Raw genomic sequence first — 27,923 nt, 5'->3', positions numbered from 1 at the left:
GTCTAAAAATCACACATACGCTACTTTCAATCAGACCTCCAAAGAAGAGGAGAAAAATCTTTCCTGTCAATAATAAGACAGACATCTCTTTAGAACTGGTCTTGCATTCCCTGAGCACTCAGCAAACCAGTTCAAGCGTAGACAGCTAGTGGTAGAGAACCTGTGAAGAACTTGCACTCTAACAGGAAAATTTTTAAATGCCACAATGACCAGGTTCTTTCTAAAAAATATTCTCAAATGTGACAGAACCAAGAAATGTAAAAAAGGGAAGCATTACACTATTCTTACTCCAGTTTTACAGCTGGGATAATGATTCACAGACAGATTAAATCACTCTACAACCATCTTCCTTACTTCTTTCTCATAGTGCCCGTTCCTCCTTTTCAAAATGTATTTAGCTTTTTTTTTTCTCCTGAAGCATTAGCATACATTTTTATTCACAACAGTGGTGAAAAAAAAAACACCAGGAAAGTGTGAGATAAGTTCCTTCTACACTATAAACATTCGCTCTGCTCTCCAATAAGGATATCCAACATCCCAACAATATTTACCTATGCAACTTTCCAGAAAGGTCAAATCTAGAGCCAACATGACTTGCCACATTTCCAGAGAAGTCACTCTGGTTGCTGATGGACAAACCTGAAGATCTTTTAATTTGTCTTTAACAGGCTACTTCAGCTGAAGACTGCCAGCCTGCCTATGTAAAAGCACTTTGTGAAGAATCATTGTGGTCTACTGTAACTGAAGTACACAGCCTTTGGTTTTTGCTGTATTTTGTTTCCAATTTCTTTTTTTTGGTAGCTTCTATTTCTGTTTAGCCTGTTACAAAAGTACTTAAATTCTTTTTGGACGTATACTCTTAAGCCATTTAAAGAAAACATGCTATATACCACTTTGTGATACTAACCATAGATACACTCATATTGTTATTTCAGATGGATGTTGCTTTAGCTGTAGACCATTACATATACCTAAGATGTCTTCCACAAACTAAAGGAATAGATTTTGGAAGACAATAATTTGTACTTTTAAGTGCTATATTCATTCAGTGAGTCAACACTGATGTAATTGGAAAGCAGATAAAAATCAAGGTGCCACTTGGCTGCATGAACTATCTATGAGAATAAGTAGCTCAAAACATAGCAGATTTAAAAAAAACCACAACCATAGCAAATAATGGATCATTGTGTTTTTTAAACCACTTTACACACAAGCATAAGAAATACATTTTGTATAGCAGGTAATGCATGGAAAACAATTCAAGAGTTGAACCTTGCTAAAGTCTTAATTTTATTCTCTTATACTAAAATATCTTGGATGTCATACAGTCTAGACAGAGAATGGAAAGTGATAATAGAGATTTTGTCCTAAAAGTATAAAGAAACCCCACAGTTCTGGAAGATAGTAGGAGAGTGAAGTGCAGGTATTACCCTCATGTTTATTATTATTGCCATTACTGCAAGCCAGAACCAGATACGCCCCCGGCATTGCTATAAGAAGTCTGTCCATTGTTGTTAAGTGTTCAAGGTGCGTAGTGTCTCAGGAAATCTATCTGTTCTATACGTCAGTAGCCCCACTGCTGGCAAAGTTTTTCTGAAGTCTGATTTAAGCCTCTCTAAAAAGAATTTGTGTCTATTTCTTCTTGTTCTACTATAATAGTAAGCAAGGAAAAAAGATTGTTCCTTTTGTCTTCACAGGAGAAAGGATGTGTTTAAAGACATCCTTACTTTCACTACTTTTCTCTAGCCTGGACAGTCCCAATTCTTTTAACAGTGTGGTCATGGGCCATGCTTTCTGATATAGCAGAATGAGACTAATTATGCCTTTTTTTGCTTTAGTTTACTCTGTCATAACAAAAAGAGATGTATAAAATTAACCTAGATTGACAGCAGTTTGAAAAAAAAGACTCAGACCAAACACACTGTACTGTGAAACTGAAAAACATTATTGCTGAACAAACAATTTATCATTTGAATTGTTGTTTAACAGTGTTCTGCTCTGTTGTTTGGGGCTGAGGCTGTGAGATACAGTTATTTTAATTAGCAGGATGTCTCTCAGCGACTTTACTGCTTATTGAAGAATTCTTAGAATGGAAAAATCCAGTAAACTAATTTGTATTTTTCTACTACCCAACTGGTTTTGTGTAACATAATTCTCTTATATACTCTTGCTTATGAAACAATCCTTAAGCTGCTTCAATAATTCTTACAAGAATTTGGAGATGTGTGCTTGCTAGACAACACTGCCAGAAAAAGCAGATTTCCATATTTCAGCAATCAACCATTGAAAATAGTCAAGAAATGAATGACAGTGGAGAACAGTTTTATTATAGAGTATAGACCCAGAAGTCTGTACAAAGCTGAAAACTGTATCGCCAAAATCTCTCTTCCTTGTAACTAAAAAATAAAAATGCAGCCCCTCTTCCTGTATGAGATGCCACACCCAACCAAAAGAGGGAAGGTGACAGACAGCTTGTAAGACTCTTCCTTTGCTCTGGCATTGAAAAAACTCTCCTATCACTGATGTTTTATTGAAAAAATAAAACCTGCTCTGTTATCTCCTTTTTAATAACGCCAATAGAAAAGATCAAAGCCCTTACCACCTATATTACATTCATTAAGGAGCATCTGCTGGCCTATTTACTTCTCTATATTGTGTATAAAAAAATATACATTTCAAGGAAAGAAATATTCTTGCTCTGATAGTCTTGCTTTTCTACTGAGGTGCATGCAGCTGTATGTAACCTCTACTTTAGTTACGGTTTATGAGTTCCCATATTAAAATCTATGCCAATATCCCATGGTCATTTAGCAGAGTGTTACATTATGTTTTGTGAGAAATATTCACTCTCTGCTTACCATATAATTGTATCAGGTTTATGTGTGATTCTGCAAAGTAGAACACACTCTTACTCTATCTGCTATGAGAGAGCAAATGCACAGTGGGGAGCCAGTCTTTTTTCCAAGTCCTTGTTTTGGAACAGATGAGGAGATTTAAATGCATGTTTTGGTATTATGAGAAAATATACGATTACAAGACTTTGAGATACATTTTATTTCTGCAATTTATCATTTAGGAGTTATAATGATGATTAGCATTTGATTTTAAATAGGGCTATCAAATATCACCAGTAGAGCCTAATGAAAGTTCCTGAGTCAATGAGATAGTTATATCGATCTACTTTAGATTTAATCTTGTAGTTAAACATCTATAGTTTACTTAATACACTTTAGAAATTCTCATATACTTTTAATTGAAATCCAATGCATTCAATAATTCAGGGAGATAACTATTTTAGAAAGTACAAGTGCTATAAAAATGATTGAAAATGTATTCGGTTCAAAGCAGTTACTCAGGAGATTTACGCTATAGTAAGGTTTGGTGGTTGTGGGTTTTTTATGTTATTGCTAGAGCAGAAAATGATAGTAATACTTAATGCTGGGTGAAAAAAATATGTAGTATGTTCACGTTTCCAAGGATTTTATGATAGCTTTGCCCACATCTTTGAGAAAGTACATTTACAGCTTCATGCCAAATTTGCTGACCTGATCATGCACCTTTAACCCTATGCAACTCATGCAATTAAATGCTAGAGAGTAATTAATCTCCTACCTTTCGTTACTCACAGTCATTCAATGAGCTAGACACTTCAACTGTTACTGAAGTAACACAACATTTGAAAACATGATCTGTATAGTGGAAGCCTGTAAAAAGTTTCCGAGTGTTTTCTCTGAATTAACAATTCATCTTCAGTACTGGCATTTGAATCTGCGAAAGAAATGGGCTACACCGTTTAATATAGTTGGATTACCTAGTACCACTTCCAGACAAATAGAAGCGGCATATTTGGTCATACCTCCTTCAAACTCACTAGTAAAATTATAACCTGCTCACCAATAGGGTAGCAGATTTTAGTAAGAAAACCCAAACAAACAGAGAAAAGAAAATAGCTGTTGTGCTACATGCGGTGCTTAGGGATATGGTTTAGTGGTGGACTTGGCAGTCCTGGGTTAAGAGTTTGACTTGACGATCTTAAAGGTCTTTTCCAACCTAAATGATTCTATGATAACAAGGCAACTTCTCGTGTTATGACACTGCAGCTCCTTGAAGAAAAGAGACCGCTATTTCAAATGCCTGATCCCTAACAGAATATTTTTCCATGGCTAATGTAGGTAGGAATAATGACAACTGATGTCTTCCATACAGTAGGAAAGAAATGTAAGAAGAAACTAAACAATGTTATAGCCTGAAGACAGTTATTTTACTTGTGCTGAGTGCTTATTTTGAAACTGTCTGTTGCACAGGGATCCTGAGCTGTTGTTCTGCTGCTTTGTAAATTCAAGGTTGCCTAAAAAAAATGACACATCATTTTTATCATCACTGACACATGATTCCATCAAGTTGTATCAAATTAACATCTAATTTTGAATAGCACTATTAGGCATAAACATATTAGACTTCTATAACATAGTAATGAAATGTACCACTATCATAATACCACTATTATAATGTGTCAACAGCTTGCATATATTCTCAGTAAAAATGCATAAAAACCCTTTGTATTTTAGAAACACTGAAATTGTATATCCTTTTTTATTATTATAATTTCATATTTTTATAATTTACCAGGGGTTTCACACAGCTTCCATAGAATACATAAGAACTTTGTGTGATAATACTGTGGTAGATGATTTCAGGGTAGGCTGGAACTTTTCTGAACAATTTTAAAAGTCTGCCTAAATAAATAGTTCTCTTTCACTTAAAATTTTCCAAAGGAAGCCTAAGGTTTACATTAGCTTTTTGAAATCCCTGACTGGCTTTAACAATGGCAGTTAAGTGCACATCATGTACTGTGGCACATATAATCAAACTGAGCAAAGAATAAATGCTGAAATACTTTTGCTACACGTAGAGGAATAACAGCGAGCAAATTGATACTATTCTCAGTCAGGTATGTGTTGTATCCTAAGGCAGTATTTTCAGGGAAGGAACAGCACAGTACCTGTGAATTGGGATTTCCTGCACTGTAACATGTCTTTCCAAAAGAAGTTCTAGGAACTAAAACTGGCATGAAATCATATTCAAACCTTAGTCAATCCGGTACAGACTGAAACATCTACTTTGCAGTCCAGGTTGAACTCCTGTGATATGCTGACGCCAAACTTTACAGTATTCAGCTCAGAGGCTGTGGCCAAAGGAAGGAGAGAGGATTGTACCACACCCTCGTCACAGCAGACTTCCTGACAACACTCAGTCTTGGAAAGGAGAGGTATTACAAACAGCCCTGCCCAAAGACTGAAGCATACCAGTTACTTTCAGATACCTTACTTTCACCCGGGAGAGTTGCAATGTTGAATAAAAACACCTTTAACTTGCACGGTCAGTATCTGAGATGTAGGGAGGCATTTATAATGCAAACGTTTGGTATGTAAGGTCAAGGTCTGAAAACTGTTACTTAAGTTCCCTAAAAAATTAGAATAGACACCACCAGTAGATGCCCCAAAAGACATAATCATGAGCTGTATGACTGCTGTATGATAAAGTCACAATAAATTTATATGCTCTTTCCATTCAGAACTTGCTAATTTATTAATGCTATGAATATGCATAGTATAGCCAACAAATATTTTCAAATTAAAGTAATTATTTCACTTGGTAGCATTATTTTACCTAGACATAAATTAAAAACCCAAGAAACTACAGTATCTTCTATACTTACAAATAGAATTTTTCATCCCATACTGGATTCAGGTTTCCAAAAATAGTCTTTGTTCTCCGCTTGTTTTTGCCAACTTGCACAGTAACATACGGGTCACTTGAGCCAGTTTTGTCCTTAGCCTGTAAGCCCTGAGCACAAAGAACTGCAACAAAAGGAGGGAAATGTGCTTTAGCCCTCATAGCCTTTCATTGCCAAGAAATAAATGAGACAATGACAACAGCAACAGGAAACAAAGACCTCAAACTGAGGGCTCCTGAAACAAAGCTTTCTAGATGAATTTTCCCAACATCTGTTACCCTGGAGATAGACAAGGCTTGTCTAACTACCCTTCTGGACTTACAAAATTTGCAAATATAGTTTAAAAGAGTAATACATTTAAAGATTCACTACAGAATGCAAAGCAAATACTTTTCTTACCATGCATAATTCAGATACTCTTCTCAAACTTTGGTTTAATCAACATGGCAAGTAACACAATGCTGTTGTATAACTTGGCTTGAGTCTAATAATTCCCTAAAATTTCAGTTTTCCCCAAATAAATAAATAATGATTTAAAAAAATTCTCCAAAGATCCAAACTAAAGTTTCCAAAATAAAACCTCCAGTTTTCAAAAATCTGCACTGTAGATTATGTAACTAAACCTGAGGGATACGATTATGACTGGTTTTCCTCATGTGAGAGATGAACCACGAGGATTTTCAGAATAGTTCCTATTCTGTCACAGACAGGGTGACAGTTCAGATCAATTATCATTAACTGTTTATGTATCCATCAGTCTTTCTGACAGTTAATGTTGGTGCATAATTAAATTATATGTATTTTGTGGCAAATAAAATACACACAATTTGATTTTCCATCATAATTCACAAAACTGGAAATCTCAGGAAAAAGCAGAACCATCAAATAGCAGCCTACCAAACCCAGAGAGCTGCAGCTAAAACACCTGCCATGGCTCTTGGCATCAGCAGAGCTTGATCTTATTGTTTTGCACGTATTATTTAAATCCTCTCAAGTGATAACATTTAGTTAACATTTTCTTATGTCAATCATTTTGAATAATGAGTCTCCCTTAGTGCACTCAGAAAAATGATTACATAAAAATGGCACCTTCTTACTCAGCAGACCAGCTCCCAGTGTGGGTTCAGACATATCTGCTGACTTCAGTGAAAAAAACGTAAGGTTCTGTTACGTTTTTCACATTCCTCATTCCTGAAAAGACTAACTCTTAGGAAACTACTAGAGCATATTTTCTCTTCCCCATTCACTATAGATCCAAAGGAAAATTTTTAGAAGGCAAGGAAGTATTCCTCTCCTATGCGTGCAGGAGATTTAAGTGCCAGCTTAGAACATGTTTTCCAGAACTCCTAACTATAATGCTGGCCTGAACACAAGGCAGCCATGAGTATGCTTTAGAGGCCTGGTGACAGTCCCAACACTCAACAACTGTTCTTTTGAGTTTCATGCACTGTCCCACACAACCTTCAGAATGGCCTCCCTTTTTCCTAAACCATCTGACTCACAATCCCAGATTTTCCCTAGATTTCTTCTGGCACATATCTTCTCTTCTTCAGCTCCACGTACAGTTTACGCACTGACCCAAATGTGACTGGGCTTGAGTCTGGACTACAGAGCTATGTGTAGCTAACAACACACCTACAAACTCTCATGGAGTAATTAATTCATGGTCCACTTGACCAATGTTTTACTTCTTCCCCTCCTGAACGCCAGCTTTACATTTCATCATTGGAAAGCAATTCAATCTCTCAGTGACCCTTCCTTGATGCATAAAAAAGGTTGCCATGGAATCTAAAAGTACTATAGTAAAATATTTCGAGCATGTAGCCCAAATACATTTATCGTTTCCAAATTATATACACATACCAGTGTGCTAATACATTATGTACATTCAAAACCACACACAAAACCAGAAAGTAGAAAAAATGTGAGATTAAGACAAAATAATATTTAATTTTTTTTAAAAAAATTAATGTCACAGAAAAGCTTTGGTTCTCACAAAAAGCATATTACTAATAGTAATATTTTTAGTGAAAGCAATGTGACTGAATATGCATCATTATTTTTGAAAATATTGATTTAACACTTTGTGATACAGTGATTTGAAGATCTGGGTGTAAGTCCAGTTTGCTTTTATACTCAGTTTTAATGGCTGCCATAGCTGAAAAAGATATGTCACAAGGACACGTAGATCCAAATGGAAGAACTGTATCACTGGCTGCACTTACTAAATCACTACACTCATTTTTAAATCACATCCACCAATTACACAAAAGTTTTTGTTGAAATTCAGCTGGTAAATTTCTGTCTTGCCTGATGTCAACCAGTTGTTCTTGCAAAGTAATGGGAAAGCGTTGCAGATTTATATTTTTAACAAATAGGTTCAAAACCCACTGGAACCTCTCATTTGGAAGATTTTTAAACAAGGTAGAAAATTCCATATCCAAGTTTTTTAAATCCACAGGTCAGAGTTTTTGTAGGTGACACACATCGGTTTTGGCAGCAAAATCACATATGGAAACATTTCCAAACACCCATTTTCATAATGCCCTCACCATAGCATAAGTTTCTTTCAAAAAGCAGTTACTTTCTCACTCCTTGTTATAACGTCACCTTTACCTCGAAAGGACAGTTTAAACACGTTCACTTTTTCAAAAATATCTGCTAGGTAGCATACTACTGACAGCCAGCTGTCATTACAGAAAGACAGGGAATTGGAAACGCTTCTCTTTTTGTAAGAGGAAAATGTGTTTCTCATCTTTGAAAACCCTTTTACCATTTGCTGAGATAACCAGCAAACCTCTGTGCAGTGCAGAGGGGTTTTATTGTCACTCTCCCATCTCATCACTAAATACTGTAAGGACTTACTGTAAAGAAGAAAGACTTCACAGAAGCCATCAAGTTTGACTGCAGCAAATGCATTGAAACCTGGCTTAGGAAGTTTGGGGTAAGGGGTAAATGCAGAAAAACCTCTGATGTATTTATTTATTTATTTATTTATTAATGATGAGTAGAGCATGATGCCAGTCAGGGAAGGAATTTACAGTCTTCTATAACTTAGGACCCAACATACGCTAAGCTATTTATGTGGAAGTACGTATCTGTGAAACACCAGCAGGAAAGACTACTGCTGTTGCCTTTCCAACTTGTTAATATTTTGCTCCTCAGGAAGCCTGGGTTCTCTTTCCATCTTTCTCTAAGAGCCAACAATTAGCTTAGGTTTGCCTCTAACTTTCTTCACTTGGTGTGGGAAATTCTCTTCAGGGTATAGTTGGCAAACTGAAGGAAGTGTTCACTTGTACCTGTTTGGCACCTGTGAGGCCACACACGGATGAAATATTGCTTCTGCACTTTGAAGGTCCCCAGTAAAACAGACTGACAAACTGGAGAAAGTCAATAGAGAGTTGTCAATTTGGTTAGGAGGCTGGGGCACATAACATATGGAAAAAGGCTAAGGGTCTTGGTTTGCTTACCCTAGAGAAACGAAGACTAAGAGGAGATCAAGCTGCAGTCCTCAACTACCTAAAGAGTATGTGGCAGAGACAATGAGTTCCCAGACAAGCCCCTCTAGTTGAGGATGTCCCTGCTCCTTGCAGGAGGGTTGGACTAGATGACATTTAAAGGTCCCTTCCAATTCAAACTGTTCTATGATTCTATGAAGCTGGACTATTCTCAAACCACACAGTGAAATAAGATGTCACATCCGTAAGCTGAAGCAAGAGATATCACAGCTGGATATAAGGAAAATGGTTTTACAATGTGAGTGGTTAATAACTGAAAAAGCTTTTCCAGTAAGCAGGACAGATTTCCCAAAGAGAATGTGGATCTCCATCCCTGGAGAGTTTCAGATCCAGTCTGGACAAAGCCCTGAGCAAGCTAATCTAACTTTGAAGTTAACCCTGCTTTTAGCAATTGGTTTGAATATACTGTAGAAATCCCTTCTAGCATCACTTCCTGAATTATTCTATGATTCATTTATCAGGTCATAGTTCTGAAGAACTCAAGTGAGTATGATTTTTACTTCTAAAAGAGAAGAAACAAGCCATTCAGCAATACGTGAGTTTTGTATCAACACTAGTAAAGTGATGTTTACCCAGCAGATAGACAGTCTGAAAACATTTACACATTTATGGAGTAACTTGTTAGAATGATGCCATCCATCTAGTCAGGGTATCCTAGCCACTTGTTTCATAAACAAAAGAGTATTTTTTTACAGAGTGTCTGTGTTTGATCTTACAGAGGATATATGAAAAATATCTTGTAAAATAAGTTATGAAAATTACCATATGTACAGATGTGAAACACTGGGCACCAAGAACTGACTTAAACATATCTTTTATGCAAGTTCCTGTTAAGTAGTGAGAAAAATGCATGTGTTACTTAAGCATACACCACTTATTTAAAAAAATATAGCTTTTGTTTCACTCATTTTTAGAAAAACTGACTAGTAAAATCTAAGAATAAGTTCCTAAAGTTAATCTCCTTATCCCACATAACAGGAATAATACAAATCCTGGAGAAAGGGTAAATATTTGATTTACTTTTAATATCAGAAAAGGGTTTATTATTTTTCATTACATTAGAACAAAATTGAGGCTAATTTAGATGTGAAATCTAATCAGTCCTTTAATGTTTCACATTACTGCCTTTCAATTCTTTGGTCTTTTAGCTTAATCTCTATTTGTCTCTAATCCAATATCACATAGTCAGGTTGACCTCTGTAGTCAGCTGAGCTTTTATTTAGATTTTCTGTGCTGAGGTTTTAATTCAAAAGCTCAAATGTCAGTCAGATGGCCTGGAAATCTTCATGAGCAACCAGGCTAATGCGGTTGTAAGCAATCTTGAGTATGTTCTGGGTGCGCAGGTTTCCCTGGCTCAGCATCACTAAACTGAAAGAATGGATGATGAGTTTTAAACTAATGGGGTCTGGAATTGCAAGCTGCAATGCTCTTAGCATCACAGCCATTGAAAACCCATAAATGCAGTTGTGGACTTTAACTCTTGCAGTTGATGACAAAAAGTTAAGCACTAGCACAGGAGATACTGGTAAGAGATAGAGGAGACACAAGACAACCATTTACTTACATGGCACATAAAATAATTTTGCCAACAGCTGTAGCTTAAACCTCTTCCAATTAGCATGCTACAAATTCAACTATTTATAGATGCACCAGGTATGCAAATGAACACACAGTTCCAGGTCTAATTATAACAAATCTTATTCCTGAACAAGGGGACTAGGAAAGAAAGAGATCCTAAAGCAAACATTAGAAAATTTACCTGTAATTGTTATTTTTGCTGACCATTTGGATGTTCCATCCAAAACACTTTGTTTTGCTGCTTTTGTATATTGTACAAAATCTTCTTTGGAAATATTAAACATTTCCTGGATCACTTCAAACACCTCTGGTCTATTTTTTTCTCTAATCTTCATTCTTTCCTTCATAGCACTAATAATATTCTGTGTTTTATCTTCTGCACCATGTTTGGAACTTTTCTCAGCAGCTCCTGAAATGAGAGAAAAAGCCAATACTTTTATTAAAAAGTTGCTATTGTATTTCTTTTTTTCCCCCTAGAGTCTCCAGCCAATTCTCGGTACTGCAGTACTCAAAGAAGATATGCGTTTCATGTGGATAATATCAAGCCTCCTGTATTTTTTCCTTGTGATATGTAAAATTATCAATTCATTTAGTTTAACATGACAGGTTGATATTCAACTTCAATCAAGTATGTGTTAAACCTAGAAATATTTATTGAATCAGTACTATTCAGTACTAATCGGTACTGTGAAAACATCTGAATATTTGAGTAACTTTTTTTACATAATTAGGCATACTGATTCTTCCAGAAAGGTGTGTAGAATTGTGCAATATCTTGGCCTGTCTGCTCTGTCCTTTGCTTCTGTTACTAGAATACGTAATATATATAAAGTACATAATATATATTACTATAAATAAAATAACAGAATATATATATGTAAGAATATTTCTTTCTTTTTTTTAAGTCATAATAATATAATGATGTTTTCACTGCTTGCTTTCTCTCCTTTTGGAGTAAAATGGTACAAGAAACCATACCTGGTTCGTTAGGACAACCCACCCCCCCTCCCCCAAATTAGTAGAAACAATATTTAAGCCAGGTGTTTTCACCTCATTTTTCAGAGAATTTTTTGTTTGGCAGTGAGGCATTAATCCAAACTCTTGACATGCTCTCTCACAGTGGAGATTTAGCAAATAGTAGAAAGAAAGATGCATAGCAGCTTCAGACAGTTTCTTAACTGCTTAAAGATATATCTCAATATTTGCTGATGCTGTCTGCACTCATGGAAAGTTTTTCATTCCTTCCTGGAACATTGTTCATTAAAAAAAATATAATTATCACATAAATCCACTTAATGAAGCATTAAAACATCTACTGAATGTAAACATTCACTGGATTTAAGCATTTAGATTAGTTTAGGACTACCCTAACTGTCAAACAGTCCTGTAACACTGATGACATCCTCACTCTGGATCAGCAGTGCACTCTATCCCTTCTTTAAACATCGTGCATGAATAAAGGAGTGCTTCACAAAGCTCCATGTTAACAGTGGGATCTTCTGATGGCTATTTAAGGGGCTCTCCTATGCCTAGGCTCCTAAAAAGTAGACACGACATTATACTCGGGTTTCAGCTGAATAGATTAAAAGGAATGCTTTTCCAAGAACTCTAACACCGGAACCACCCAGGGAATTTCTGCAAGGAATACTGCGTCTAGTAGATGCAAAGAAGGTTCTGGGAAGAGTGAGATGAGGACAGAGAATCTTATGAAATTTAATTTTGCAAATTCATTGTGTTAAGAGTGATGTGAACCTGCATTACCCTGCTCTTAAGAACTGCAGGCCAGGGATAGGTTTATGAAATAGAAAGATGCAGATGTACTAATAGATGTAAATATTGTGGCAGTAGATAATAGAAAACCATCTAACTAAAACGAATGTATTTTCAAGAAAGTAATACATCGCTTTGCTTCAAAGGCTTGTGTCATGCAGCTGGAAACCTAGTGACAGAACACAGGTATTGCAGGGTCAGTTCTGAGATGCAGCAACACTTGCCCTCTTTTGCCAATACACTGGCAATTATTCACAGCTTGCTCCAAGTGCAAAATGGCTGCATGCTTTGTTTTCACATTACTACAAATTACCAGTGTAAAAAAAAAAAAAAAAAAAAAAAAGAAAAATAAAGAAAAGAAAAAAGGAATCACTAAATTGTGGTATTACAACTCAATCATTAGACACCACACCTGTGCCGTAGTAGTATTAAATTTTAGGGCCTCTTGAGTGACCACCCAGAAAATAATATACCACAGGTATGGAACAGACAGGTTTCTCTCTCCATTAAAATTGTCATTACTGATAATTTCAGTAAGTAGATAAGGATGGTAGAAGAATTCAAAAGATATTATCTATGTGAGAATAACTTCTAGACTGTAATAACCTGAGGCGGTATGTCAAGTCTACCCTTATTTTATAATGTCTAGAAAACAAAGAAAATACTCAGGTGATTTGCTGATTTGTCTGGAACATCAAACCTACCACAGCTTTTACTGTTTAAAAAAAAAGATTATAGGGAGACCATGCTGTCACAGGTTTTATTCATGGTTCTTCCCAGGAGAGCTCTGAAGAGATTTCTCTCCCTAAAAAATCATACCTGGTCTCAGAAGCCCTTGAAAAGCCGACATGAAGTTCTTATAAAATGTCCTTTGTCTGTCAGAGGAAAGCGTTTCTGATCAATGTCTCTACAATACATGTTTTATTGGAATAACCTAAGTGTACTCTTGAAAAAAAACCAAAAAATGTCCATCTTGGAGCCGAGTAGTAGAAGAGAAACACTTGTCTAGTCGGAAGGGTATTAAAATGCTGAAAGCAAAAATTTAAATTCCTGCAGTGCTCAACAGGCCATTTTATCTTTCAATAAGACTGACATATAAAGCAAGATGGAAGAACACTACACATTTTATAATCAATGACACATTAACTCTTGCTATAGGTATTGCTAAATTTTAGCTCATGTTGTTAAATACTACTTGAGTGTTCAAGGAACGGAGTGTGACCATCGTCATCATCGTTATCACTAGCAGCAGTAAGTACTTTACCCTTCCAAAAGGTTGTGAAAACCTCATCCAACTAGCCATCCTCAGCTCCTGGGAGGATCAAAGTATTATTGTTCCCTTTAAATGGACAGTAAAATTAAGTTTAGAATTATGCTGAACAATTTGCTAAACCATTAGAATTCAGATATCTCAATATCGAAGAGGAACATAGTTCCTTCTTTACAATGGCATCAAACACCACTGTGTTCTTTTGATGGCGTTTTTTTGCTAAGGCGCTCTCAGCTTGCAATGACTAAAGAAGAAACTATTAATACATCTGTAGCACTGGAAAGGGTTATCTTTCAGCTTAAGATCTCAGTGAAGTCTTACAGAACAAATATTTTATGCTCTGGTTTCTTAACTTTTTTTTGTTATCTGAAGGTTTCTTAACGAGGATGAAAAAGAGGGAGAAATAAGGCATAATGCCATAATATTGGAAAAGCATGAGGTGAGATACCAGATACCAATGATTCCAGACTGTCAAAAGGCTGAATTACATGGCTTCTTCAAGTTCCATGGCTACTAAATCTTGAGAAATCCTGATAATCTCAGCCCAAGTATCTCATTTTTTGAATACAGAAGAACAAAGTTCTAGGGATTAAGGCTTTTCCATGCTGAAAAATTACAAATTAGTAGAAAAAGAATTAAATGCTACCATGAAACCAAATACCAGTTAAAGAATTCTCTGGCGATTTTATCACAAAAGAGATGAATGCTGACCTGCCCAGAAAGCATGACAGGTGGCTCCTGCAAGATGTAGAAGAGCAACATCTTTAATTTTCTATTTTCTGCCCTTCCTTAGCAGATACAAAATCATAACCAAGTGATAAACTAGGGACACAATCTGAATAGCAATAATGTATTCCTGTTGAAAAACTTGCTGATTTTTGAGAGTACAGATAAAATTGGAATATTTGTTCAAACACAGCTTCCTTTAGGTTTTACTGAAAAATCGGCACAGCCTTCTATTTACCCTAAATTATTTATTGCAGCCATTTTTACATACTCTATTGCTGACAGTCTACCAACAGCTCTTTTCATGCAGCATTAAGACTAATTAAGACAATATTGTTACTTATATTGCATAGGAAGTTAATAAGCCCCTTTTACCCTAGGGACAGATACAAACAGATACAAACTCAACATGATTGGAATCAATTCTGATTTAAGATTGCACCTACTACGAGGAAAGGGATATCTTGTTGAAGATGAGAGGTCTAATGAAAGTACTACTGATTTTGTTTAAACCTAATTTAGAGCAAGTTTAGGTATTGACTTTAAAGAGCTTAAGATGTTGATTTTCTGCAGCCTACATTAGCAATCATTACATATATAAAAAATAAAACCACAGATGCTTGGAGACCTAGTGATTATGAGATAGCCAAAAGGATGACTGTGATAAATATAACCACAGTGAACCACACACATTTCACTTTATGATACTGTAGGCATCAGCTTTCTTCAAAATAGATTTATCTCTTAGATATTTCTTAGAAAGAGATTTAACCAACTGCACCGGTCAATTATTTTTTTCAATGGAATGTTGAACATTTTTAACATAAATGAAACAAAGCACATGAACCTCATTTTCAAAGTAGTATAACATTCCAACTCACAGAACAATTAATCAGCTGCAAAACATATGACAAGATGCTCCAAAAGGTTTGCATACCCTTTGCTGGGTAAAATGTTGGCTGAACAGCCAAGCCCAAAGAGTGGTAGTGAATGGAGTTACATCCAGCTGGCCACAAGTGGTGCTCCCCAGGGCTCAGTCCTGTTTAATATCTTTATCGGCAATGTGGATGAGGGGATTGAGTGCACCCTCATTGAGTTTGCAGAGGACACCAAGTTAGGGGCCAGTGTTGATCTGCTGGAGGGCAGGAGGCTCTGCAGAGGGATCTGGACAGGCTGCATCAATAGGCCGAGGCCAATTGTGTGAGGTTGAACCAGGCTCGGTGCCGGGTCCTGCACTTGGGTCACACCAGCGCCACACAGTGCTGCAGGCTTGGGGAAGAGCGGCTGGGCCCTGCCCGGCGGGAATGGGCCTGGGGGGCTGCCTGGGCCGGCTGGGCATGAGCCCCCCGGGGGCCTGGGTGGCCAAGGAGGCCAGCAGCGCCTGGCTTGTGTCAGACACAGCGTGGCCAACAGGGCCGGGGCAGTGACCGTCCCCCTGCGCTGGGCACTGGTGCAGCCGCCCCTCGAATCCTGGGGTCAGCGCTGGGCCCCTCACTGCAGGGGGGACATTGAGGGGCTGCAGCATGTCCAGAGCCAGGCAGGGGCTGGGGCACAAGTCCTGTGGGGAGTGGCTGGGGGGGCTGGGGGGGTTCAGCCTCGAGAGGAGGGGGCTCAGGGGGGACCTCATCACTCCCTACAGCTGCTGCAAGGGGGTTGTAGGCAGGTCTCTTCTCCCAGATAACAAGCACTAGGACAAGAGGAAAAGGTCTCAAGTTCAGATGGAGATTTAGATTGGATACTAGGAAAAATGTCTTTACTGAAAGGGTGGTCAAGCATTGCAACAAGCTGCCCAGGGAGATGGTAGAATCGTGTGGATGCAGCACAGCTATATGGTTTAGTGACGGACTTGGCAGTCATGTTAATGGTTGGACTTGATATCAAAGGTCTTTTCCAGCCTTAATGATTCTATGATTCAATTTCTAGACCATTGACCATTATGTATGTAATTACACAATTACACATAATACTGTATAAAACACTTGATAGTTATCTCTTTGCCACAGAATAGGTCAGCATTTTCAGGAAGCAGCAAATGAGAGTCCTAGCAAAGAAGCTCAAAATCCAGCAATAGCCCGATTCCTTGAAGAATGTGCAGACAATTAGCTTCAACTAGATTCATTGTGATCCATAAAGATTTGCTTCAAGACCCTCCTACAAGATGAATTTCATTTTTGAGAATATCAGAATCAATTCAGTGCCCCTTCTCCATGTTTTCTTCCTCCTGTACATAAACAGTGCTAAACAAGATGTGCATAAGGGGACAGATTAATTTAGGAAAGCTATTTCTACTTCCTCCATCAACTTAATGAGCAGTTAGTTGGCAAGTCTCTTGCACGTATCCTGTTACCAGCAGAAGTCCAAGCTCATCGTTTTAACTCATTTTCATGTCTCTAAGTCCAGGTAATTCCTGGTGATTCCCAGAAGAACTACGGTGTCAAAAGCCTACCTAAACTGGAGAGATCAATGGGCTGATGTACAATTAATTCTTTTTAGCTAGTTTTAAAATATACATAGAACAAAATGGGACAATTATTCAATAAGAGTGAAGAGGAACTGAAATGATGAAAGCATACCTCCTTTTGTTACAGTCCAGTTAAAAGAAGTTATTTGCACTTATTGAAGAAGCTACAAGTATATTCTTTATAACTTCTGAAAACTCACCACCAGAAATCATATTAACACTGCACAATATACTTTTATAATATTAGATTTTCAAAGCAAACATTCTTTTCTCACTTGTGAAACTGTCAAAAGCTTAGCTGTCAAACACTGCCCAGTTTCAACCGTAGTGTTGAATCACAATTAAACACAGTTAAGCAGTTTGATTTAGACATTTGTCATTGATTTATGCTCCACGGGGTCAGCTGCTCTGGGAAATTGTGATTAGTCCCTGAACAAAAGGAAGAAAGAAGATTTGACTGGAATATCTGTGTACTTTTTCTACATGTAGAAGCTAGGTAAACTCTCAAGACATTAACAGTGAACAATGTGGAAGAACTCCAGAGTTGTAAAAGCCCCTTCCATTCCAAAATCAAAATATCAGAAAGTTTATAGGTCTAAATTTTTTGTTGTTTCAAGTCTCGTGTAGTATTTATATTGCAACCTCAGATATTTTTGGAGGGGAATGCATGGTGGCTGGAATCAATTTGGCCAATGAAAAAGCAAAGACAAAAGACTTCCTAACTAATTTTTTTTTTCCCTTAAACATACATGATTTGATATTTCGAAGGGACAAGATCCTATTTAATGTTTCATATTTTTGTCTATTCTGTAGCACATTAATATGACTATAATAAGTATTAGGAACTTTTTTTCATCTTTGTTTTGACATTTCTTTTGTTACGAGTTAAACAAAACAAAGAGGGTTTACATCATGTAACAAATTACTCTAGATGTTGCCATAGGCAGTGGAAAGTAAATAATGCACTCATGCTACCAAGCATTATTTCGTAACTCACCAGCAACGTTTGGCAAGTTCCAAGGACAAAAGCAGAATTAACAGAAGGTATTTAATGAACTTTCTGGCTAGCTCCTCAGCCAATGAGTATCAACATGCCTTCACGGATGATCTGGCCTTTCATTTCAGGAAATGTCTGAGTGTGTGCACAAAATCAAAAGGTGTGAAGTATTGCAAAGCTTTAGCTGTCAGGAAATACTCACTCTGCAAACAGTCTGCGTTTAGGAGATCTTGGCACTTCTCATGACATTTTACACCACATTCGGTGCACCTCATGCCTTGTCTAGCTATGCCCCAAAGTAGACCTTCACATTCATAACAGTATGTGGGAGTTGTAGCTGTCCAAACTTCAAAGTTATGAGGTGTAGTTGATGATATTGGATAGATCAAAGCCTGCAGCGTCTTCTTGAAGACATGTATTTTCTGTTGGGTAAGAAAAAAAATAATCAAGACTTTGGCTGAAGTATTGCTTAATACAAGTGAACTGGAGGCTAAAGTATATGTCATTACACTTACAATGTTGCAAAATACCAGAGTATGCATTGAAGTATGAACTAATTTGCAAAATACTGATTTATTCATTTTGCCTTGCACTTTGAAGACAGAATAACTGGATGTACATTTTCACTGATTACAGAAACAGGAGAATTAAGTTGGAATCAAGTCAGTCAGTTAACAGAGTCCTATGTGTTTTTCCTATTTTGAGGCAGAAATTTAAAAAATCATAAGTGTTGCACTCACAGATGCATTTTAAGTAACTACCTAACACATTACTTCTGAATATTTAAATACTTCCTACAGGAACTCAGACACACTGCACAAAATTAACCTCAGTTATACACAGTACTATTCTTTAATATTTTGTGTGTATATAATCTCATCAAATAAATGCAGGCTAATTCTGTGTTTCCATTTTGTCTGTATCCCTATAATAACATTCTCACAACTTCCTTTTTAAGCACCAGGATGCTTTTTAGCTATAAACAATAATGATCCATACTCTTAAAGTTCCACGCCCATTTCTTGGACCGTTTAGCTTAGGACACATAACTAGTTCTAGCAGAACAATTATTGGCTATTTACTAATTAGTACTGCAAACAACCTGACTCTTAGCTACTTAGTGCTTAATAAGGTGAAACCAAAGCAGTCCCTGAAGTTTTGTGTATAAAGCACAGGCTTAGATGGCCACAATGGTCTGGTTTGTTTATTCAAGCTTTGTTTTTAGGCATTCAGATATAAGTCCTATTGTTTTATTTGGAACAAGAAATACTCAGCAGCCTGTAGGCCGTACTCAGCACCACACAATAATACAACCTTGGCAGTCTTTTTTTGTTTGTTTGGGGTTTTTTTTTCCCCAGTAACTGCACACATGCCTGCCATAAACGTATTAGAAGTTCTAGATCCATTCCCTTATAAATGAATACATTATTTTTTCACAAAGAAACCATATTAAAAAAGGTAGCACAGTAGGAAATGGGATATTTCTTAAAGTCTGTCCGTCCTACCACCTCTTCAAACTAGGGGACAACATTTTGGAATTTGTGTGGTTTGTCCATATCAGCTTTAGCATCACCGCCACAGTTATAGATAGCATAGAAAGCAAGGCTAACTTATTCCATTAAGTATTTGTTAACACTACTGTAATTTTAATATTCAATTGTGGTAAGTATATGCCAAATGCAAGATATTAGCCTAAAAACATGCTGACATGCTCTTGGTTTTATCTATCTGCATCTCCGCTCAAACATATGAAATATTCTTCTAATAATAAATTGTCTGATAGAATATTTTTGTGTGCATATCTGCATAATGTTGCACAGAGTCATCAATTAAGGGAATTTTGCTACCCCAGAAAACTATTACCATGTAGTCACAAATCTACTGATTCATAGGTTCAGGCACTACAAATAGAAACAAATATTAAGTACTCCCACAGCTCTTACTGAAGTTCATAGTTACATGCTAAAAACAACATCCATCCTGTGAAGCCTGGCCAAATAAATGTGGTCAGACACTTCATGGACGTTTGATCCTAGCACCTCTGAGAACACTGTAGAACCAAACTTAGAAAAAAAGCTGAATATAGCAGGACAGACTAATACAAATATTGAATTGCTCTCCAGGGTGCTTTCTTAGCCTTTCCTCCACAATTAGCCACTTAGTAACTCCCCTGAAAGCAAGCAAACATCTGCACTGGTTTGATTTTGCAGACCCTAAAAGGGACTGTGCTCGTCATGGACACCTAACTTGGCAAATGTCATCCTGATGTGTTTCTCACACCCTTGCCTCCCATGTCACAACTTACCAGCTACAGGGATCAGAAAGAAAATGTCAAGAGCAACCTAAAGTGAATTTATGCAGCTTGTTGAGGAATCATTTTTCTCAGAAACCACCAGGTCTTTTGAAGATTCCTTTGCGGACTACAGTCTCACACTCCTGAACTCTAGTAGTATCTGTACAAATCTTACCCTTTCATACTGTTCAGCTTTGATGTTTTTTCACCGTATAAATAATTTTAGAATTTTGCCAGTAACTTTTGTCTGTTTCTGAAATGGCAGCAAGTATTGAAATGGCACAGCTCAACAGGCCTTGAAAAAAACATCTGAGGGTAAATGAAGTTTTCAGCTGAAAGACATAATTTGTAGATCAGTTTTGCTGCTGAACATGATCTTTCCCCTGTTGTTAATAAAGAAAACTACAATTGTAAAGAAGAAATTTATCTTACTGTCTAGAGGCTTTCATTACTAATACTCTTCTCTCTTTAAATGTATCTATTATATGCATTTACTGAGCTCTGGGCATAACATTTAGCACTGTTAATATATAGGTTTATTTAGTTATCTGCTTATCCTCCAAAGTGAAGTTTATTCCTGTCACATATACTTCTTCAGTATCTTTGATGTATTTTCTTCACAAACTTGCATCTCTTTGTTCAGCAAAGCAATTAAATGAATGCTGAATTGAAAGCATACGTTTAAGCATCACTGAAGTTAATAATTTGACACTGCTTAAAATGTCTTTGGATCGGTGCCTGAGAACATAAAAACTTTTTGTGTCATGAATGTGTTATACCAGGATAACAATGTCAAGTGGCAAAGCTCAAATCATTTAACTCCAGGTTTTAATTGTTTGAGTAAGTGGCATTTAATTTTTTAATAAAAGGCATTAGTTCAAAGAATTTCAGTACTGATTCTAACCTGCTTCCATCAGAGCCACTAATATTCCCTCCAGAAAAAGCTGAGGGAGAGTAAAAACCAGAAAAGCCTTAATCGGAGGAATAACTTGCCCAAAGGGGATTTTCTTCCTTAACTCTCGCCAGTGTCTGCACTTCATCTGGTTTTGTGGAGAGTATCCAGAGAGTTCTTTTATGCCTGAAAATGTCTGTTCTTTTTGTTTTCAAATGTTGCTCTACCCAGTCTTAATGGTGCCTTAGGGCATTAAGTTCTGCTGGCTACTTACAGACCAAGTAGAAAAGTATTACTTTTTACTTGTTTTAAATATCTTGCAAGTAGTTTTACTGGCTGTACCATTACATTTATTTTCAAAAGAGTATCCGCTTCTTTTTAGTATGTTTAGTAAGGGCTGGCATACAACAGGCTTCTCTTAGTCACCTCTTCTCTGAATTAGCTTTTTTCATTTTCTAATCAAATAAGCTTTTATGTATCTAAATTTTATTTGTTGTCTGCCTTCAGACTTTTGTCTTTATTTAAGAATTTATTAAGAAATACCTATTTCTAGTACACAATTTTTCATATGTCCTCGTTCAAACTGAGGCCAAAAAGCATAATGGCATAAAAATACATCCAACTTATTTTTCCCTTTCCTCCTGAATCAGAGTTCAATATTCTCTCCTGATTGACAGCAAGCATTGAGAAATGATTGCACTAAGCTCTCCATTGGGATCTGCTGTCTTCTTTTTTCCTCCTGAACAGTATCACTTAAGTCAGAATCTATAAGTGTAGTCCTAATTATTCTTTCTTGTACTGAATTAGTTGGCAACTAATATTATCTCCAAAACTTGCACCTTTAGCCTTCCAAAGTCAGTCTGGTAGTTTTTTGCACGAGGGGAGGCATGTAACTGTATTTGTTGTCATAAAAGGTGGTAATACTTGTAAGTGGTTTTCCTAGTGTCACAAGAACGGTTTGGGTTGGAAGGGACTTTAAATATTACCTAGTTCCAACTCCCCTGCCATGAGCAGGGACATCTTCCACCAGAACAGGTTGCTCAAAGACCTGTTCAACCTGGCCTTGAACACTTCCAGGGATGGGGCATCCACAGCATCTCTGGGCAACCTGGTCCTGTGCCTCACCACCCTCACAGTGAAGAATTTCTTCCTAATGTCTAATCTAAATGTACCCTCTTTCAGCTTAAAGCCATTACCCCTTGTCTGATTACTACGTGCCCTTGTAAAAAGTCCCTCTCCAGCTTTCCTATAGGTCCCCTTTACTGGCAGGTGCTATAAGGTGCCCTGGCACCTTGTCTTCTCCAGGCTGAACAACCTCAACTCTCTCAGCCCATCTTCACAGGAGAGGTGCTCCAGCGCTCTGATTTTCTTCGTGGCTTCCTCTGGACTTGTTCCAACAGGTTCATGTCCTCCTTAAGTTGGGGGCCCAGGGCTGGATGCAGCGCTGCAGGTGGGGTCTCACGAGAGCGGAGTGGAGGGGCAGAATCCCCCCCCCCCCCCGACTTGCTGGTCACACTTCTTGTGATGCAGCCCGGGATAGGGCTGGCTTTCTGGGCTGTGAGCGCACATTGCTGGGCCATGTTGAGCTTCACATCTACCAGCACCCCCAAGTCCTTCTCCTCAGGGCCGCTCTCAATTCATTCTCTGCCTGTATTTGTGCTTGGGACTCCCCTGACCCACATGCAGGACCTCGCACTTGGTCTCGTTGAACTTCATGAGGTTTGCACAGGCCCACCTCTCAAGCCTGTCAAGGTCCCACTGGATGGCATCCCTGCCCTCCAGCATGTCAACCACATCACACAGCTTAGTGTTGGCAAACTTACTGAAGGTGCACTCAATCCCACTGTCCATGTCATTGACAAAGATTGCTGGGTTTTGGTGTTTTTTTTGTCTTTTTGACAAAGATTGTCATTGACAAACGGCACTGGTCCCAGTACTGACCCCTGAGGAATGTCACTCATCACTGGATTTGTTTAGAAGACATCTTTTAATAAAGATATGGAGTATCTTAGGGTCTTTTACTGAACTAAGATATTTTTGTAGCAGCTGTAACATTGATGGAAAAAGTCTTTATTTTGTATCACTTGCATGGCATAATTTCATTCTCAATAATTTTCCCGCAGCTTTTAACTTCTTTTTAAGATTCCATAGTTCTTCTCTACTTTATCAACCTTTGTTGCTATTTTGAGATAGCAGAACTAAATACCTACTGCTCCTACTGAAAGATCATTTCAAACACCAGCTGTTTCCTACTCATCAATTCACCTCTGAGCACTACCTAACTGCTCCTTTAGGATCACCATATAAACACAGAAAGTTCACAATAAATCAGAGAACAGTAATGGACGTGTGTATACTTGTGCTATGGGTTTCAGTTTCCAGAATATCTGTCAATATATTCTGCTCTTCCAGTTCTTAGCAACAGTGTAAGAAAAATTCAACACTTCATTTCTTTCAATTTAGGATACATTCTAGAAGGCTATGTTTCACTAGCAATTTAAGGAACATGAAAGAGGCCTTTATTCCTTCAAATTTGTGCTTTTGCTTAGTTCAGCCGTGTAAATCTGCTTGCATCACACTTTAAGTATCCCTGAAGAAAATGGCACCTGTTGTGTTTTTGTTTAAAATTAATGTCTTTTGCAGAATATGTTAAGTCAATAAGGGAAAACCACAACACAGAGGTTTTACTAGCTGTAAGAATACAATTTTTTTTCAAAAGGTTCTTCTGGGCACTTCTTGTATGAATTAAATATTTCCTTATCTAGAATCACATTGTTATTTAGCAGCAGTTACATTTACAAAATCAAATAATGCCTGACCACCTATAAGAACTGGGGAAAAAAATAATAATCACACAGAAATCTTACTGCAGAGTCCTGTCATTCTAATTGTACTCACGATGTGAAGAGAAACTTCAGGATGCTGAAAGACTGCAGGTAAAGCATGGTGCAGCTGGACTATTTAAAACAAAACATTTCCCCAAGCAACTACTTTGTAAAACAGAAATTTCTTGCTTAGTCTCTTCTGACCATCATTGATATGAGTCAGCAGAAGCAAACCTGGTCTTGTCACTGTGAACCATGCAGCAAATTTTGCTCAAGATCCCTGAAAGTGGCTACACAATAAATGGAATGCTTGTACACTCAGTTTTATCCAGTTTGGAGTGTCGAAGGCTGAAATAATTTCTGAAGAGTTTTGAACAAAAATTTCTACATTATTTAAATGACTTAAACCTGCCATTGAAAACACTCACCATTTCATCATTGTTTATGGAGGTCCGGATGAGCATGGCCATGGAAATACCAGATTTTCGGGCTGCAAGTGTCTGTTTAAAGCAAATGCGAAACTGTTAAAAATTATACTGGTAACTCCAGTTGTTTAATTTAATGGAAGGCAAGAAGTACTTGACTATGCTATTGAATTTAAGCAAAACTGTAAGACTTACAAAACCTTTTAGTTAATGTTTGCAGCACACAACTTTTAAGGTTTCAGTACATAACGCAAGCATGATTTCTATCATCATTACTGTTTATTTCAGCAGTGCCCAGCTGAACTGCCATTTCTAATATAAAACCTGTTATTCAGAGGTTTATGACTCATTTTTTTTAAATCACAGGCTGTCACTGTTTTTCCGCTTTGCCAACCAAATTAATGTGGTACAAGGATAGGCATCCTGCCCTAATTTGGGAGCTGTCTGTGCCTGCAGCAACATGGGAGATCATTTTGCAATAGTCTTATGGTTCAAGTTGTCAGTCCAGATATTTTTTTGTAAATCACTAAGCACTTTTAAACTGTATGTATGTAGATAAAATGCTACTTGTCTTAAATAAAAAGTCTTTGGGAAACCTAAAAGTATTTTTTTTCCACAAATACAATATTTATTCAATACTACGAATAGCTATATGGAGAAATAAAAAAAAAATGGTTCTTGGAAGGAGGAAACCAGGATGGAATTCTGCCTCAGTCTGTCCTCTTTTGCCCACATGATGTTATGGGTATAGGAACATCTCCCAGTTTCGAAGACTACACCCCATTTGCTCTAGTATAGTACATCAAAAGCGCACAAAATAAAACATTTTTAATATAGAGTAAGGAAATTTTATCTACCTTACTGCAATATCCCTGTAATTTAAATGGGTCCTTAAGAATGAATTAGAGAGTATAGTGATCAGAAGGAAAGAGACCCCAAGGAAACAAGTTCTGCGTGTTTTCCAAATAATATTTCAACTCTGAATAGCACCTCTGCTATCGGTAGTCCTTTTCGCCTGACAGAAACAGGTCAGATTTATTCCACTGTACAAAATATTAACCATACACTGCTATACTACTGTATTTTACCAGCAAAATTGGGCCTATGCATCCCTCCCCCTAGTCTAAATCATCCCAAGTGTGCCTGTATACTTGTGCTTTATCTCTGTTCTTCCGTAATCCAGCGTCTGCTTTGTCACGCATTGCTGCTCTCAGTCTAGCAGTGGGAGGATGATCAATTACACCACCCACTAACCAGAAGTCTGTTGCCTTTGTTGCGAGGATACAGACTTTCACCTTACCATGAACTGGGTCTCTGTAGTCCACCATTATAGAGTTTCAAAGATATTTTGCATATGACATTCTTATTTTTGTGAAATATATATTGGGTCAGAAGCATTTTAGGCTTACACCAGCAGAGGAATTGCATCATTAATCTTTGGATGGTGAGACAATTCTGGTTCCTTCCCATTTTATACTTTTAAATACTGACATAATTTAAATTGATTTTTTTTATTTAGAGATATTAAGACTGTTAATTTTAATTTTAAATGTTCACTTCCCCCTGAGAATGTACCCATTCAATTTTCAATACATTTCCCTTGATGATAATTAAACTTGCAGACAGACACAAAATTATTAATCTTGTGAAACCAATTATGGGGGTAAGAAGTCATCCCCGGCACAGAAATATTTGATTTGATTCATCACTGTCCTGCCACAGTTACCATGGCATGCAAAGACGCCCCCGCCCCTTCATTTTTCTTTGAGCAGTTTACCAAGTCTATGCCATTAATTTGCTATCAGTTTTGCCACTTTTTTGTTAATAAATAAATAATCGTTTGCTTCTCTGTGACCACCTTTCCCTTCTATTTCCGTGAATATGAGAAATTAATTAGTGTGCACCAGTGAGATTGACAAAGTGACAGGAAAGATGAAACAGTGTCCAGGCTTTGCTTTTTCAAACTTTTTGTGACAATACCTAATGCTACAGGACCTATGCATCAAAGTGAGAAGTGACAAGCAAAAACGTGTTGGGAACATTAAGAAGAAAAGAAACAATTTTCATAATCGGTAGAGTGTTATGTTTAAAAAGATTAATTTTAAAAGCACTCATCTTCTCATCCCTCTTGAAGCATATTTCTTCCCAAAGTCTTGGAAAGTAGTCATTTACATTTACTTGCCTGCAGTATATTGTATAGTTTTGACCTCTAGTCTTCATGTCACTTATACTTAGAGAAAGTGATTTGATCCTTTTAGGTCTAAAATACACAATCCTAGCTATTTCAGGCTATAGAGCAATATGGACTACTTGTCAGGGCAGGAATACAAAGGGCAATAATAACATTAACCTCATATATAAGGCAGTGAATCCTACTGTGTTCTGTCCTCCAGCAACATATCAAAGTACACGAGGCAGCAGGAGAACTGCAATTTCATGCTATCAATATAAGTCAATAAACAGATAACTATTTCCTGAGAGAAAAAGGAAATTTAGGGAAGAAATTCTGACCCTGTCACGTGTTCTTGAGGCCCAATTCTCCCACGGACTACTCCCAGAATCACGTAGCTTAACCTTTTTGCTCCTTAATCAGAAGTGTGTCTAAAATCATAGTACAGTGACCTATATAAAATAACAAAGTCTAATAGGAAACAGATAATTAGGCTGTTCTTAATAAAGTGTTTGTCATGCTGAAAGGATAATAAGAGAAAGTGATACCTAGAGGGATTTGTGATAAACCAGTAAAGTTAGCAGTCATTAGGGATTAAATTTACAGGGGTTTTAGTGAAAGAACTCACAAGAATTACTTCCATTTATGTTTCACTGTCAGAATAAATGGTATCTTCAAGAGAAAGCCCATAAATAAAATGTTTCTGAAATACTGTAGTTGGTGATAATTCAAGAGCTTGAAGCACTGAACACACAGAGAATAGTGTCTGTTCTTAAGAATGGAAAGAAGCAAGGAGGAATGAGTATTTTGGAAAAAGAAAGGGAAAAGTGCTGCCAGACTCATTTATGGGAAATAAGGTGACAGGTTATGAATGTAGCAAGACAATTTTTCCCCCTCCTTCCCTTCTGTTTTTAAATAGTAGCAGGGAAGAAAGGTAAGTGCAGGTCATCATCTGGAGCCTCCATGAAGAAAGTTCAAATTGCCAGAACATCAAAAGAACATAGTGAGCAACAGAAACCTGAAGCCTTTCCATACTGTCTTTTAACAGGACACAAGACTTGTTCAGCAGTTTACACTTGCTCCCTCTCAAAGCGAAGTTCAAACACTACCTCATGTCTTTCCTTACATGGGAATTTGACCTACAGAGGTTAAAGATCTCCATGCAGCTACTATTGTGTCATAAACATATGGAGAAATTTATACAAAATAACCCAAAAAAACCAATAAGAGAAGATGATAAAGCACAGCATTGTCTATTTAA

At 37.2% G+C, this 27,923-nt stretch overlaps 1 protein-coding gene across 2 annotated transcripts in view; it reads right to left on the bottom strand.

Annotated features, from left to right (window-relative positions):
- The window catches only part of UNC13C (unc-13 homolog C), a 178,470-nt gene that overhangs the window by 108,842 nt on the left and 41,705 nt on the right, over positions 1 to 27,923 (bottom strand). For both annotated transcript variants that reach the window (XM_027800121.2, XM_027800123.2), the window contains exons 5-8: positions 24,496 to 24,567; positions 18,260 to 18,479; positions 11,015 to 11,242; positions 5,720 to 5,861 (exon numbers count right to left, since the gene is read on the bottom strand). In XM_027800121.2, coding sequence (XP_027655922.2) covers positions 5,720 to 5,861; positions 11,015 to 11,242; positions 18,260 to 18,479; positions 24,496 to 24,567 — 662 coding nt within the window. The remainder of the gene's footprint in view (positions 1 to 5,719; positions 5,862 to 11,014; positions 11,243 to 18,259; positions 18,480 to 24,495; positions 24,568 to 27,923) is intronic.

Source organism: Falco cherrug, chromosome 7 (assembly GCF_023634085.1).
Source record: "Falco cherrug isolate bFalChe1 chromosome 7, bFalChe1.pri, whole genome shotgun sequence".
Taxonomy (NCBI): Eukaryota; Metazoa; Chordata; class Aves; order Falconiformes; family Falconidae; genus Falco; species Falco cherrug.
The sequence above is the reverse complement of the archived record's forward strand: the minus strand, read 5'-3'. Positions and strand labels throughout refer to the sequence as shown.